The 15,213-nt window shown below is 41.3% G+C and overlaps 1 protein-coding gene across 2 annotated transcripts in view; it reads left to right on the top strand.

Annotated features, from left to right (window-relative positions):
- The window catches only part of cdh23 (cadherin-related 23), a 153,789-nt gene that overhangs the window by 53,181 nt on the left and 85,395 nt on the right, over positions 1 to 15,213 (top strand). For both annotated transcript variants that reach the window (XM_069539107.1, XM_069539106.1), the window contains 2 exons: positions 12,861 to 13,055; positions 13,257 to 13,385. In XM_069539107.1, the coding sequence (XP_069395208.1) occupies positions 12,861 to 13,055; positions 13,257 to 13,385 (324 nt within the window). The remainder of the gene's footprint in view (positions 1 to 12,860; positions 13,056 to 13,256; positions 13,386 to 15,213) is intronic.

Below are 15,213 nucleotides of genomic sequence, written 5' to 3'. Positions count from 1 at the left end.
TGCTTCAAATGCTCCCTGATTCCCCCATGTCTTTAAAATAAATGTGGGCTGATTAAAATTATTTTTATGGGCAACTGTAAAAAATATGAATAAATAAATAAATTAAGTCAGTCTTGCCCTCCGCAACAGCTGTTTTTATGATCATCGGCTCCACTCTAATTTACCTCTAATTCAATATTAAAGATGGCTTTTTAAGAAATAGAGGAGGAGAAAAACAGAAAATATTAAGTATCAGGACAAGATATAATTTACCTTTCACAAATCCCAGTGGGCCGCTGCATCTGTGGTTTTTTGCCAATCCGCCAGTCATGTCTGTCATTCGGGGAGTGCCTGAGAGCTGCCAATCACATGTTGTCATAGAGCACAGTAGCATGTTTTAATTTTCTCATAGCCCCTTCCATTCTCTCTATTTGTTTACTTTCTCTTTTGCACGAGCACAAATCCTGTGTTGCTGATTGCAAAGAATACATTAGAATAGTAATCTGAGGCTCAGTTCAAGCCACTTTGATTCACATTTACAGATCCAGGTTATTTTAGCACACATAAACACACACACGTGTATTGCTAATATCCAAAGGGAGTGGAGTGTTAACTTGTTTAGCTCAATTACTGCAGGTCACTTTTACAATTTAAGAAAGAAATATGCAACCGACACTACCACAGGCCAAAGAAACACCCCATTCCAAACAGGCAGGTTAAGAACAGGCATTACATTAGTTTGCTATTGAATTAGAATTGCTGACTTAACCTTTTTACGCATTTGAATCACATAATTCCTTGAACATGGGCTAATTTATTCTGCCCTGTTGAATTTACCTTTGTTGCTTATTGTTTTTCAAGGCAGAGTTTGTGGCTCTTGGAGCCTATAGCATCTCCTCCTATAAAGGCCATAGCAGTGCTGTGTTGTGCACATCCTAGTTCTGAGTATATACAGTATATGATTTTTTTACATTGGAGAAATGTGACATATATTCTTGCTATAAATAATTGAATAAAAAACAAGGCCATCAAAGAGAGGACTGGTTGCCTCCCCTGGCCTCTACCTGCACTTTTTCAAATCTTCTAAAACTATTTCTGAATGAAGGTTGTTTAATCGCACAGAGCAGTAAGAGGAAACTGCACCTCCAGTTCAAAATAAGTACAAGTTGCAACTTTTTAAAACAAAATTTAAATCTCTTAAACTTGGACTGTTCTCAACTGAGAGGGAAAACATCCCATAACATGTAGAAAGAGGATGCAGGTCTTGCCGATGTGGCCTGTCCTTGTACCCCTCCCCTGGGATCAACCCATCTGCCTCTGTCTTCTCTGTGGATCCCTGCAGCGTGCTCGACCTGACTACCTTTACATTTAAACAAACAGCCCTGGCTCTTTGGAGCCACTCAGCCATGAGCTCTGACAGGGAGGCTGAGTTTAGTCAGTTGGAGAAGAAGACTGATCAGAAGAGACGTTATTTGTTTCTTTTATTTGCAGATAAAAGACCTTGTCCATACACGCTGACACACATCCTGTCCTCAAGGGGCTCCCTCATTGGCTTTATTGATTTCCTCTCCCCTTGTATTAACCATTACTACCACCTCCAACGTTACCATTATCTAGATCCTGACTGTTACCTATGTAGTTTCAAATCTATTAACACAAATGCCAAGCCTTAGGGCCAGTAAAAAATAGCGCTAGACAAAAGAGCCACGCTTAACAAAAATCGTAATCCCAAGGACCTTAAGCTGAAAAATACAGACAGCATCACACAATATATACATGCACTCAAACACACAAACGCACACATTTTTTAAAAGTGGCTCTTCTCTGTCCCTGTGATCATTTTGTTCGGCTGAGTGCTTCTCCAGAAAATCGCCCATCGCTCAGCCAGGTCACAGAGTGGACAGAGAGGAAAGCACTGCAAGAGCAAGATGGAATGAAAAGAGGTTATAATGTGAGACATTTTGCCATCACTTTCTTTGTAGCACACAAAGACTTTCTCCATATGTGTTGTATTATGTCTATTATGACCAGTTTAACAGAAAATTCTTTGGGGACAGGAGGTCAAATGAATTGGCAGGAAAGGGCTAACTACTGTTACAACAGATGAATGGTAGCCATGTGAGAGAAGAGCTTTCAAACAGTTTTGTCAATCCAGTCAGAAGATACATTGATTTTCTGGCAAGATCAATCCAATAAAAGTGCTAAAGTTACAGGATCAGAAATAGATTGGAAATACTGATGGTTCAACCTACTCTCGTGTACTGTCATTTGTACAGACATTTCTATTAGTCTTTTTAAAGAGTGGGCGTAACGCTTTCACATCGTTAAACATCAGCTCAACCCACATTTCGCCCTGTTTTGGTGCCAACAGCACAGAAATCCTTGGGATGTGGAGGGAAGAAGAAAAGCAAGAAAAAGTGATTTGGAGAGCTAGGTGGCTTTTTTGTGATTGATGCTGTCTGGAACAGAGATACAGAAGTGCAATAATAGCCCAGAGTTGTACAGAAAAAAAAACACGATGAAAGGGAATATTTGCCAACTCAAGAAATGACATGCTGACCAATTTGTATTTACCAGATTTTCTTTGTCCCAAGTTATACAGAAAAAGGAACTGTGTGGTGTAAAGAATAAACCTTAACTCCACTGTTTGACTAGCTATTAATAATAGAGTATTAGAGATAATGAATTGATGCTTTGATAGATGACTGTTGCCTTAGTAGACTATACAGGTTGTCCAGGTGTGGAACAAATGCTTTGTACTTGGGTGTCATGAAACATTTACTCCATTTATACCTGACATTAAAATGCATTTTGGGTGAAAGTTTGCACAAGTTCAGTGACTGGACAGATCAAAAAATGTTACATGACGTCACTCCTTTCCCTAAACTTTGATTAACTCAAATTGCACTAATTTTGAAGGTAGACTTGGTAATGCTGGAAGAGAGTAAACTTAGTCAAGCATGGGCTTGATGCAAGATTTCTCTGATGATGTCATACTTAGAAATTGCAGCGTTATCTTCTATTATTGTCTGGGTAAAAGTTGCACTCGATTTGCAGTCAATAGAGGTTTTTACACCGTCATGTTTATTTTATAGGTTTTATATCCACCTTTACCGAAAGTCTCTCACAACTGGCTAATCACTGGAATTTCGGTGAGTTGTGTACCAAGCACAGTGGCTGCTTTCAAACCTACCGCCCCTCAGTTTCACAGCAAAGCTCCCTAACCGCAATCTCTCTTCCAATAATGCGTCATTCCTGCAATTGGAGTTAAACCACTGATAAGCGTACCTATCAACAGATTGCATGTTGTCACTCAGGCAGCCTGTCTCTTAGCTCAAACTGAGCTCAAGATACCACTCAACAATCAGGTTTTGCAATGATGGCATCAGCCACCTAGGCTTTACCACTGGGGCTGCTCAGATTGAAGGGCTTTATGAGGTGGGTTTCATACCTGTTCCTCAGCCTCACTATGTCGACTGCAATATTACAGGTACATACAAGATGACTGCAGCCCTCTACAGCCACTGTTACTATAGTGCCAGGAGTGTTTGAAAATATGGCAATATCTAGCATGTCCTGGAGCCCTTATCCTCACACAGTGCACTCTCAGTGCTCAACCAAAACTACAAATTCCACACACACACACACACACACACACACACACACACACACACTGTTTATTTAGGCTAAACCACACTCTGACTTTCCAGCACAGTATAAATCATTTTTGTATAATTTTCCCCATTTACTGCTGGGGCCTTGCAGATGAAGGACACTTAGTCTTGTTTCAATAGCAGTGAATTATTGATAAGCTAATTTCAAATGTGAAATATGGCTTTGTGTGTCACCTCTATGATTAATTTAAGCGTTCTCATGATTCACCTGCCTCAGCATCTCTTCCAAAGCTGCACACTGTTAAAGCATCACCCATTTCACACTATAGAGGCTGCATTACATATCCACCTAGAAGTTGTGTAGCTGTATATTTCAATATATACTGTATGTTAATTGATTTAGATGATCCTGGGTTTATAGGTGGAGGAATTCTGATTCTGATTCAAGTTTTTATTTCTTTTACTCATGTTATGATTGTTATCAGTGAACCTAATTAAACCTCTAAACAACTGGAACTGGGTTAGAGTTATGTTAAAGGTTTATTTTGCCCTAAGGTCACACTGTTGGAGTGTCTAGGCATACAGTGGGTGCACATGGCTGATCAGAACCTTATTTAAGGGGCTGTGATTGAACGCAGAACTGGAGGGAAAAAGGGGGCAGATGGACATTTCAAGGTTTAAAAGCTTAGGACTCCTCATCGTCTCACTTAGATTCCCTCATGTTGAAGTCTCTTCACACTGTGGTACTTAATAACATGCAGTGAGGTTGTGAATCAGAATACGGAATGAACACCTTAAAGAAAGGTCTCTATCAAATCTGCTCCAAGAGAAGCTGCAATTCAAATTCTACCTTCAGACAAGTAATTTATGCGCTTTTGAGTGTCCTGCACCTCATGAAGCTTTGAGTTAGTTCATGCAGGACAAGGAAGTCGTACGCCTCAGCTGTAATCAGCTGACAACCAACTGATTGTAGTCCATTCAGTCACACACCAATCACAGCCATTCTCACATCAAGGCGGACCATTTAAATATGACCGTCTCCTCACCGATCCCCGCTACATTCACTGCTGCTGGCAAAATGCTGCATGCTGCTTTCATCAGGGTCAAAACCCATTTATATTTCCATTTGGTGCATGGTTTAATCATGATGAAGTTACAGTATTTCTGTCTGATAATTAAGAATTATAATAATTTCCTATACGCTAATTCAACATATAGGAGCTAATATGTTGGTTTTGAATTTACATATAGATGAATACAAAGTATGTTGAAAATTTGTGACACAGCTTTACTGAAGAAAATATGCATTTTAGTTTTAGCAATGACATAAGTTCGTTTAGATTTCGTATTATTTCACGTTCATGATTTGACCATAATTTTGAGGTTGTGTGCTCATCTCTTCGCATTCTTTTTGAATTTTGTTCACACATATTACTGGTAAAAAAACTTAAAGTACAAAAAATGCTGGTTCTTCACTGGCGAAATAGAATTATTTTACCTGGCAATGATTTCTGTCTCCTCCCTCACATCACACTCAAGTACTTTATTCAATTTATCTTCATAGATTCCCTAATATATAGACCAGGTTAGAATAATAACTGTGGCGGCGCCACATGTCGGAAGCAGTGATGGAGGGACAGAGGCTGTGAGAGGCAGGAAGTGAGAGGGTGAGCGGAGCTGGTACAATCACATACCTGCTGGGTTGAAAGCGGAGAGCAGACAGACGGGGAGGAACTGAGAACCTTGCGAGCAGTGTAGGTGTAATCATGGCTCTATTGTAGTGAACAGCTGGGCCTCTGGAGCTGTGAGCAGCAAGGGGGCCTGAGCCCCCGCACTGCCCCTGTAAATCACCACATCTTAAACATTTCTGACAAAATAAGAGCAGCACACTTTACTCAAAAGTCTGTGGGCTTTACCTGGTAGGACACAAAGTCAACTTCACTTCAAACTGCAAAAACAGCTTGGCAGAGATTTATGAATTGTATGTCTTAATCGACAGGGCGGAATGTACCTATGATAACAATAATGATTTCAGTTAGTGGATCAGTTAATCAGTCGTCCATCTATTATTTCATCAATTGTAAAATACATCTGTTATTTCTTTTCATCGTCTAAAGCTCTGCCCAAAGTTTGTGTTCTGGCTTTTGTCTTATCAATTTTTTCATTTTGAACAGATATTTTCCATACTTGATTCTAATAGTGAAGAAAATATTTGAAAACACTTTCATCAGAACTTTTATCAATTATGTTGCATGCCTGGACATAATGTCAGATAATGGCATCCTGGAATACTGATGGAAATGTTATGGGAGTGTGTTATTCAGCTACTTTTACAACAATCCCTGTCACATAAACACAAACGTACATGCTCAAGTCTGAGCATTCTAACTACCTAAAGAACAGTTTAACAGAAGTTGTTGGAGCCCAATGTATCTCTTTCAGCCTCTGCGTCTGCATATCTGTAGGTGGGATTTGGGATAAGCCGACTCTGTTTAGTGTTTTGTTTTTCCAAATAACCTTTTTTGCATTTGCAGTTTTTGTCAAGTAATCTTCAACTTTCACACACGCAACCAATATGGCACTGTAAAGCAGAACGGCATCAGCATCAAAATGTAGATCACTTACTCATAGAAAATCTATGGTTGAACACTTCATTTTCTGAGCACAAAATCAATGCACTGTCTGTTTTTTAATGCTGGCATGGATACAGAATAGCTTTGCTGTTTAATGTCATTCTTTTGGCTGATGAATAAACTTAGTCAGAGTTTGATTGTCAAAAATTGGTGGTGAATGCATCCATCCTTTACATGCACCTAGCAGATGAATAGAAAAATACTAATCCGCTATAATGGAAAAGTGTTTATCCTCCAAGCTCTTCAAAAAATACATAATGGCACAAATTCCATTGTTGATGGAGACCAATCTACATTTCCTCAGAGATGAGGAAAAGTGCAGATATTACCTATGTAGTCTGCTTTTAAATGAGCCACATGCTGCCAGAGCAAGATGTTCATAATCTCCTTGTAACCCCTTCATCTTTTATATTTGGGCTGATAATGACTGAATGCAACAACTTTCTATTTTTATATCTCGCTGTCTTCTCTCACTTTGCTTTCAATCGCACTGTACTTACTTCCCCATTGTTAGAGATGTGTTTGGGTGATTTGCATTTTTTTCAACAGATCATACACTAATTTGGGGCTTTTAGCTTGTGCACCTGGAGATTATAATTTGCCGTCACACTGCAGCCTGAGTGAATTAGGCCACAAATGGTTTCTTCACACACAGGGATGGCAATATGCCAGCTTGTTTGGTTCAGCGTCAACTAGCAGAGGTTTTTCGAGGGTCTTCTCAATGGAAATGTAGAGGGATCTCTCCAGAGGACTGAGCTGATGCCTAACCACTGGAATCCATTACACTTTGTGGTCCAGCACTCACCGGATTCTGTCTCCCGTCATGCCTCCTGATCCCAGAGAGAAGCCTGGCCTGAGGTCTGGCCAGACTTGACTCTCCAGAGCCCAAGAAGTCTCCTTGTCCTGTTGAACCTGAAATTTGACTCACAGGAGAAAAGGACATGATTGCTGTCTTCGACCCAGTCAATAAAGACAGCTGCTTAAAACCAAATTTATAGAGCATAGGCAGAGTTAAAAGCACATTGGGAGTTCCCTCTTTATTAGAGATGTGTCATGGCTGTTCGTGACAGGATTTCACATAACTGTGCTCTCACCATCTTTCCCTTCCCTCACTGTCTGTCGCTGTCTTTGTTTTTCACATTGCAAATTGTATTAAGTCATTTCCTCTCTCATTTCTGACGTTTATTTTCTTTCTGTGGCTGCAGAGGGTTTGCAAAGTAATCAGACTCTCCTTTCTATTCCTCAACAGCCAATGCTGGAGGCATTGTGTGTTTCGGGTTGTATGTCAGTATCAGCTACTCTTGTAAACGTGATATCTTTAGAATGCTGTGTGGGAATATCTTCAAGTTAATTGATCAAAATGAAGAGGTCAAGTTCAAGGACACTGTGACGTCATAGACACAATGTTGGTCATAACTCAAGAATCAATACATTTATAACAACATTCATGATGAAGTGATGATGGTCAAAGATCAACTTCACCGTTACATACTAATGTTTTCCAAAAACATGATTCAGGAAGAGAAGGGGAGATTGTGACCATTCTTCTAGCAACTGGATTTGTTAGTGGAGTTTTGCAACCACAATGTGGCAATTCTATTTAAAGTATTGCTTTCACACAATCACTCACATCATGAAAGAGTAGTATCATCTAGGGATACTGTTGGTGTTCAGACCTTTTATTTATCACTTACTTTCGCTCTTAAAACAAGCATTGACAGCAATTTGTTGGCTTTCCTTGACATCCCTTTAGTTTCCCTTAGCTAATACATCAACCTCTGTCACATTGGACTCAGTGTATTATCGTTCTGCAGTTGTCTCCAGTGGTTTTCTTAGCTGCAGAGATACCATTCCTCTGAGGAGCTCTACCATCTCTGCAGAGAAACTCAGATGGTCTGCTGCATCGGTCCAATCTGAGCACACTGGGCTTCATCAAGAGGGGGGGGGGGGCATCAAAAGACAGGACCTAAATCCAACATTTTCAGACAGAGGCTGAAAAGAGGAGCTGCAGCAAGGGACAGTGTGAGGAAAGTGAGTTTTCTGTTCATTACATGTAAAAAAAAAAGTAATAACTCAAACCTAACCAAAACTATGAACCAGAATATGGGCATAATGTCTCCTTTAATTTAAATGGTTGTGGAAAACATGATGATTGTAATTTCTTCAAGATGTCCAAACTACTACTGTTTTCATATTTTGATGTGTAAGACAACAAAAGGTTTCCTCTGAGAAAATCTCTGGGATTCCTAAACTGTGACAGGGAGAGTCCTGTGTGTAAAGTGTGGGGGGAAGGGGGGTGAAGGAGATAAGCCATGATTTTCAAAATCTCAGTAGTAGTCTGAAGATTAAAGACCCAAAACACCCTATGACCCTGGGATCTTCACTGATGACGTGTCCAAGTATCACCGGAAGGTGTATTCAACTCCTTAAAATCTCAGTAGTAGTGTATTCTTTCTGATCACACTCCATTTCCAAGTGCACTGCATGTGCACCAGACTCGCCCAAGGACAGAAAATACCAGAGTGTGCTTGGCATTGCATAAGTGCACAGGACAGGACAGATTGAAGTGCTCACAAAAGTAGGGCCCTTGGTCTTTCAGGTCTTTCTTGATGTGAACTTTGAATATGCTGATGTGTGCCTATTATTCTGGACATATTTTGATAGTACACAAATAAAAGACGACTATAAACATCAGCTGACCGTGAAATAGCCAATACTTAGGACAATTAATGAAAATAGTGAAATATATAAATGTATTTATTTTCCTATGTCACAATTTAAAAGTTGGCATCACTGATGGAAAAATCTGAATTAAATCTAAAAAAATGCTTATAACACATAATGGGATGTGAAGTCAAAAACACACAGTATGCTTTTCCTTTATCTCTCTCTCTCTGTACACTACAGTATGTCACTCCTCTCGTTCCATAAGAAGCTGCTCTCAGAGAGAGAAGAGGGTGATTCCTGCAGCGCACTTCAGATAAGACGCAGCAGGAAACTCTCTTCATCCCTCTCCAACCATCTCACTACTTAACATTCTACTTCCCGATGGAAATAGCCCCATTTATTCAAAAGCTACCAAACCCTGCACATATGCAGGAATATGAGCAGTGACTTACCAACTGGCTTTTGCACTTGAGACGGAATCAGTAGTGACATGCACAGTGCATCTCAAGAAGCATCCTGGAGTATCCAGTCAAGCAGCCGCTGGTCCGGTCAGTCCTTGCTGCTGGGTGTTGTTTATTGTGTTGCTTGTTTATGGAGAAGTGATTGGACAATCTTTTAGGCTATTAAAAACACAGACTCACTGTCTTGCATTTTGCGCCTCGCCACCCACAATGACTTATAATTGGCATCACACAGGTCCAATCAATGGCCTGATGGTAAGGCTATTGAGAGGGGTAGAAAAGGCCAAGCAGAAGTCTATATGTCTGGTGGCTCTGTGCTCTCTGATGAGCCCTGCAGTGAGCAGATTATCAGACAGGCTGCAGTTCTCTCTATGATGGTGAAATGCTGAAATGCAGATAAATTCATCATGAGGACCTGATGATCCAAGGCAACTGTTTGAATAGGTTTCTTCAGGGTTTTTCTCTTAGTATTAAATTGTAGCACTTATGCAAATAGAGCTGCCTGACCTTCAGAGCCTTCCGGGGGGGGGGGGGTAAAGGGAAAATATGAAAATAAGAATTAATAAGTGGAAGGGGTAATGGTGATGTTGTCATTCCTTAAGAGCCTCCAGAGTGTAATTGCAGCTCAAAGATGATGTTCAGCTGCACATAGCCGAGCCTGCTAACCTCTGAAGAACCACACGGGCACATTGACACTTGTTGCAGAGACTTGGTCATCCGGCAAAGCTTTGAACTGTTGTTGCTTTGAGCTGCTTGAACAGTGTGGCACACTCAAATCTGTTTGCATGTGTGTGTTTATGTACTGGAATTAGAGTGCGTGACGTTATTTACCAAACCTTCTTGCATTTGACACTGGGCGGCATTAATGAATCATTGTTTCCCAGGCTACAGTGCAGAGAGATAGATACTGACATGCTTTAGGGGGGAAAATTGATACGTCATCTCACAGACTTTATCCAAACATCCACATCTCATCCTCCATCATCCTCCCTTTCCATAGAGAGCTACACAAACACACACAATCACCTAATGCTCAAATATTGGCTGCCACCTTGACAACCAAAGAAAGTTGATGAAGCAGACACCAGTGCCACACACACTCTCTCTCTCTCTCTCACTCTCTCACACACACACACACATGTTTTCCACTTTATCTTTTGGGCAATGAGATATGATGCAAAGATTTAGGTTGCTTAAAAATCACATGAACAATATATGCATCCTTACAAAGAACAAGTATATCTGCAGTTCACAGTAGACTTTTGAAGCCCAAAGAAAGAGAAAAAATGAGAACATTGCTGTGGAGCAATGCAGTTAAGATGTTTATTCAAAAGTAATTATTATATTAGGATTATATAGGATTGGATTGTTAACTGTGTCAGGTTTGCTTCATCTTATCTTGTGTCATCTCAGTGACCAAAACAGCAGAATATAGAAAACTGATCACCTTACCAAAGAGACACCTAAGGTCAGTTTTAATTTGCATCCATACTAACACGCCTGAAAACACATCAAACAACCACTCACGTATACTCAGCATGTGCGTGACAGTGTACACAAGAAAGCATTCAGTTGTTAGTTGCAGAATTGTCGCTGATTGTTCAAGTAAGGGCTCATTTCCTACACACATACTGTAAAAGCAGCTGTATCATTCCGAAATGTAGTTTAACTGCACAACAGCTAAACAAGAGGTTTAGCAATGGCTAGCAGCGTTTCCAAACGTCTCTGTTTTAGCATCTCTAATACTGCGTACTAGTGTGGAAGACAGGCGTATCCATAGATACGAAGTTTAGTTGATATTTTACTTATTTTTCTCCCTGTACAAGATTTTTTACTTTGAGCAAAAGAGGGTTATTCTACACACATGTCTACTTCCCTCACAAAGATTAGACTTTACATCTAAATATTTTAGAAATTAAGTGTAACCCTGTTGGCATCACAGCACACAGTGGAAGCTCCAACTACAAGGTTGAGAAACTGAACCCTGTGATATCTGTTGCTCTCCCTGGCATCTGTTGCTCTCTTCCTCTGCCCCTGCAGCTCTCTACTTGGATCTCTCTCCTCTTTCTGTCCCTCAATTCTCATGTGGCAATCTAGCTTAATCCGGTTAGACAGACCAGTTTACAGCACCGCTCATGCATGCATATAGACCAATGGGAGGGGGATCAAGGGAGTGAATGTCAGAAGCAGGGAGAATGAGGGGAGTGTATTGAATGTGTGGCAGCAGTGATGAAGAGTCATGTAGACGAAGGCAGTTAGCCTTACCTTGCTCTTATGCTGTTGTGTTACCTGGGTGATGACCTCATCCCCTTGACAGAAAGACAGTGAGTCAGCATGCCTTACACACACGCATACATGTATACACAAACACATGTGTAGCATGGACATTAATTTCCCGAAGACTTATTCTAACCCTAAGTATAATTAACAATTGAAAACACTTTTATCCCAATATCCACCCACAATTATATAGTCTGACGTCCCCAAAATGACTTATGACAGACACACACACATTTTGTTTGCGAACTAAATTACAAATACATACATGTAGAAAGTCTCATCACACATGTTTGTGCTGTCCAAGCAAAAGAAACATGTACCATACCACAACTACTATGTACAAAGAGACAAACACATGCAAATGCACCTCCACACTCACTTCATAACAGTGCAGACAGACTGTGGGGTCAATTGCTCTCTTACTGTGCCACTTTAGCTTCGGCTCAGGGCTCAGCTCAGTTCAGCACCCTGACCCCATGTGGTCACACTGCAGTTAACAAAAACATGCACTGTGTGTTGTGTGTACACAGTTGAGTGTGTGCAGGTGTTTCTTTCCAGCGATATATCTGTTTTCCACATCCTACCTTTATGCTGTGTGTTTCTGTGTGTTTTAAGATAAAATTCCAATTAATGAAGATGTTCCTCCAACGCACTGCTGCTCTGTAATGTGCTCACTTTGTGTTTCTTTTTTTGGCCTTCTCTTTTTTCCCCTTGACAAATAGTGCTCTGCCCATATGATATTTCTTACTGCTTAGCTTTTAAACAAACACAGCAATTCTAGGGCATACCACATAAAGGCAGTGATTGAAAACAAGGTGTGACAGATCATTTCTGGCGGGCAACCAATCATGAGTGATCAAAGCCTTCATCTTAATCATTGCAGTTGCTTGTATTTATCCAAATGAACCTATAATCTCTTCTTAGTTGCAGTCATGTGGATGAATATACACAGTCACAACTTGGACACTGTGTTCCAAAAAATATGATTAAATTATACAGTCCTCTGTGTCTCTTTAGTTAGATAAGGATTCTGTGTAAACCACACAGAGGTCATAAATTCAGTCTCTACTTTAGTATATTAATATTCATCCTAAACCTTTTTGAGTGTTATAATGAAAAGTCTACCACAGTGTAAATCAGGTCATGTACTTGGATCATGTCTACCTTACTGTTTGGTGATCTCAATGCCAACAATTGTGTTTTTTCTTTTTGAATTTGTCTTTCAGAACACACCTGTGGGCAAATCAGTGTTCATGGTGAACGCCACAGATCCAGACCAGGGCACAGGGGGCAGTGTTCTCTTCTCCTTCCAGCCGCCCTCTCCCTTCTTTGCAATTGACGGAGCCCGAGGCACCGTCACCGTCATCCGACCTCTGGACTACGAAGCGACCTCAGCCTTTCAGCTCACTGTCAATGCAACGGTCAGGACACATATAAGACAAGCTTTCTGTGTTCATTAGAGCACCTTAGCAGAACACCTCGCCTCTCTGTGTACCTGCACCTCTTAGTGAAGAGCATGCTACATGTGTGTTTGCTGGGCATTCATAATAATCAATCCTAACCATCCAAGTGCACCACAGATGGGGATGTGGGAATTACTGACTTTTGTATGTTTCTCTCAGGATCAAGACAAAACACGACCTCTGTCCCGGCTTGCAAACCTGGCCATCACGATCACCGATGTCCAGGACATGGATCCCATTTTCACCAATCTGCCCTACAGCACCAACATAGTAGAGGACGTTCCCCTGGTCAGTATTTTGGTGCCACACCATCATAGCTTATGTCCTCTTCAGGCAGCTTTTAAACAGCTCCTATAATCTGTACATTTCTCTCTTACACATCCTTCTCTGCTGCCAACATGTTTCTCTTATCTTTCCCCTCATTGCTCATATCCAGCTCCTCTTGTCCTGCGGTCATCCTCTCAGTGATTATTCAGGAGGTGGTGGAGCAGGTGCGAGAGAAATATGGTGAAAGAAAGAGGTCTGAGTTATTACGAGGGTTGGATGTCTCACCTTTCACCGTCCCTCCTTAGACTCCCCACCCCCAAGGAACTCACACATACTCCCCCAAGTCAGCCCCAGGGCCCCTCCATACAGCACTGCAGGTGTTTGAGACTGTAATTACTGTGGGAGATTTACACTCCTGCTTCTGGGATGTGAGGCCTCTAGCAAAGGTCAGCGAGGCTGTAGGATTTATCTCACCATGCTCCCTCATGTCCTCATATTACTGAGTGTGTGAAGTATGAAGTCCATGTATCGAATGAAGTACTAAGCAGTGGGGTCAAAACATGCCCCTACTATGTCGGTATTGCAAGTGGATTTGTAATAGGTGTTTAATACAGTCCTCTAAACTCTGCTCTCAGGTGGCTAATGGTTCAGCTATTGATATTTACCTTTAGGGAATTACACACAGGTGCATGCTACTATACATCCTCACTTCTGTTCTTCCTCCACCAACCCCCCACCTCCCCTCTTACCACCTCCACCCCGTCAAACTCAAACACACCGCACATCCCTCGTCCCCCCGGCTCGCACCCGCCATAGTAGAAATGTCAAGTGCTACATTTGCATGCATATTAACGGGGCGTGACGGAGTCGACGCCCGGTGTCTCTCTGACTCTCTGATTCATCAACTGTCACCAGGAAGGTCACAGCGGGGGGGAGAAGAGGTAGTAGTGGTGGTGCGGGTGGTGCTGAGGAGGTAAAAAGAGATGTTGGAGTGAAATAAGTGAAGGCAACAAGGGAGAGGATGAGGCAACATGGAAAGTTAGACAAAGAATCGAGAGGAGAGGGCTAAAAGATGCACCATTATGTTGCATCAAACAGATGATATTGGTTTCTTGCAGCCGCTAAGCAGTGTTAAGCCTCAGCAATACTGCCCTGGAGTGCTGTAGCTCTTGCCTCTAACCCTAGGGGGCAGTGTATAATCCAATTATATGTAAGACGAGGTCCTAACAGGCATGTAACCAAAATGTGTTGCTAAGCGCCTTTGACCCTATGACAGATTCAGACAGGGTAACTACAGTGCTTAAAAGTGAGATAAAGAAATACAAGGCAGCACTGCCACTGTGCTCGTACACATGCACACACAAAATCTTCCAATGCCCTCATGTGGTATTCTAACAGGCATGTGTCATCTCCATTAGGCAGTGTTTGGTGGTGATAAGCCGAAGGCGTACAGTGATAGAACGAGTGTCAACAGTTCTCAAGGCCCATGACATTTACATGTAGAGGGATATCAAACTTGGATCCCTGTCATAGGTCATTTCTCAAAGGTGTGAGTCTGCACAGATACACACACACACACACTCACACATAGAAACCCTTCTATGTCTGCCTCTGTTTCCTTCAGTTCCTGTTTGTTTCTCTGTGTCTGTCTTTCTCTTTTTCTCCAGCCGATCAACCCGTCATACACTGAAAACTTTGACAAAGAAGTAGAAGAATTTTTTTTTATTTTATTTATTTTCAGATGAAATCACAGGGCGGCTGTTATTGCTGTGAATCCATGCTGCTTGGACTGACGTTTAAGCTCCTTCTAGGACAAACACAATTTGGCTGTCAAATCAATGAGGGGAAA

Source organism: Paralichthys olivaceus, chromosome 14, assembly GCF_024713975.1.
Source record: "Paralichthys olivaceus isolate ysfri-2021 chromosome 14, ASM2471397v2, whole genome shotgun sequence".
NCBI lineage: Eukaryota > Metazoa > Chordata > Actinopteri > Pleuronectiformes > Paralichthyidae > Paralichthys > Paralichthys olivaceus.
The sequence above is the reverse complement of the archived record's forward strand: the minus strand, read 5'-3'. Positions and strand labels throughout refer to the sequence as shown.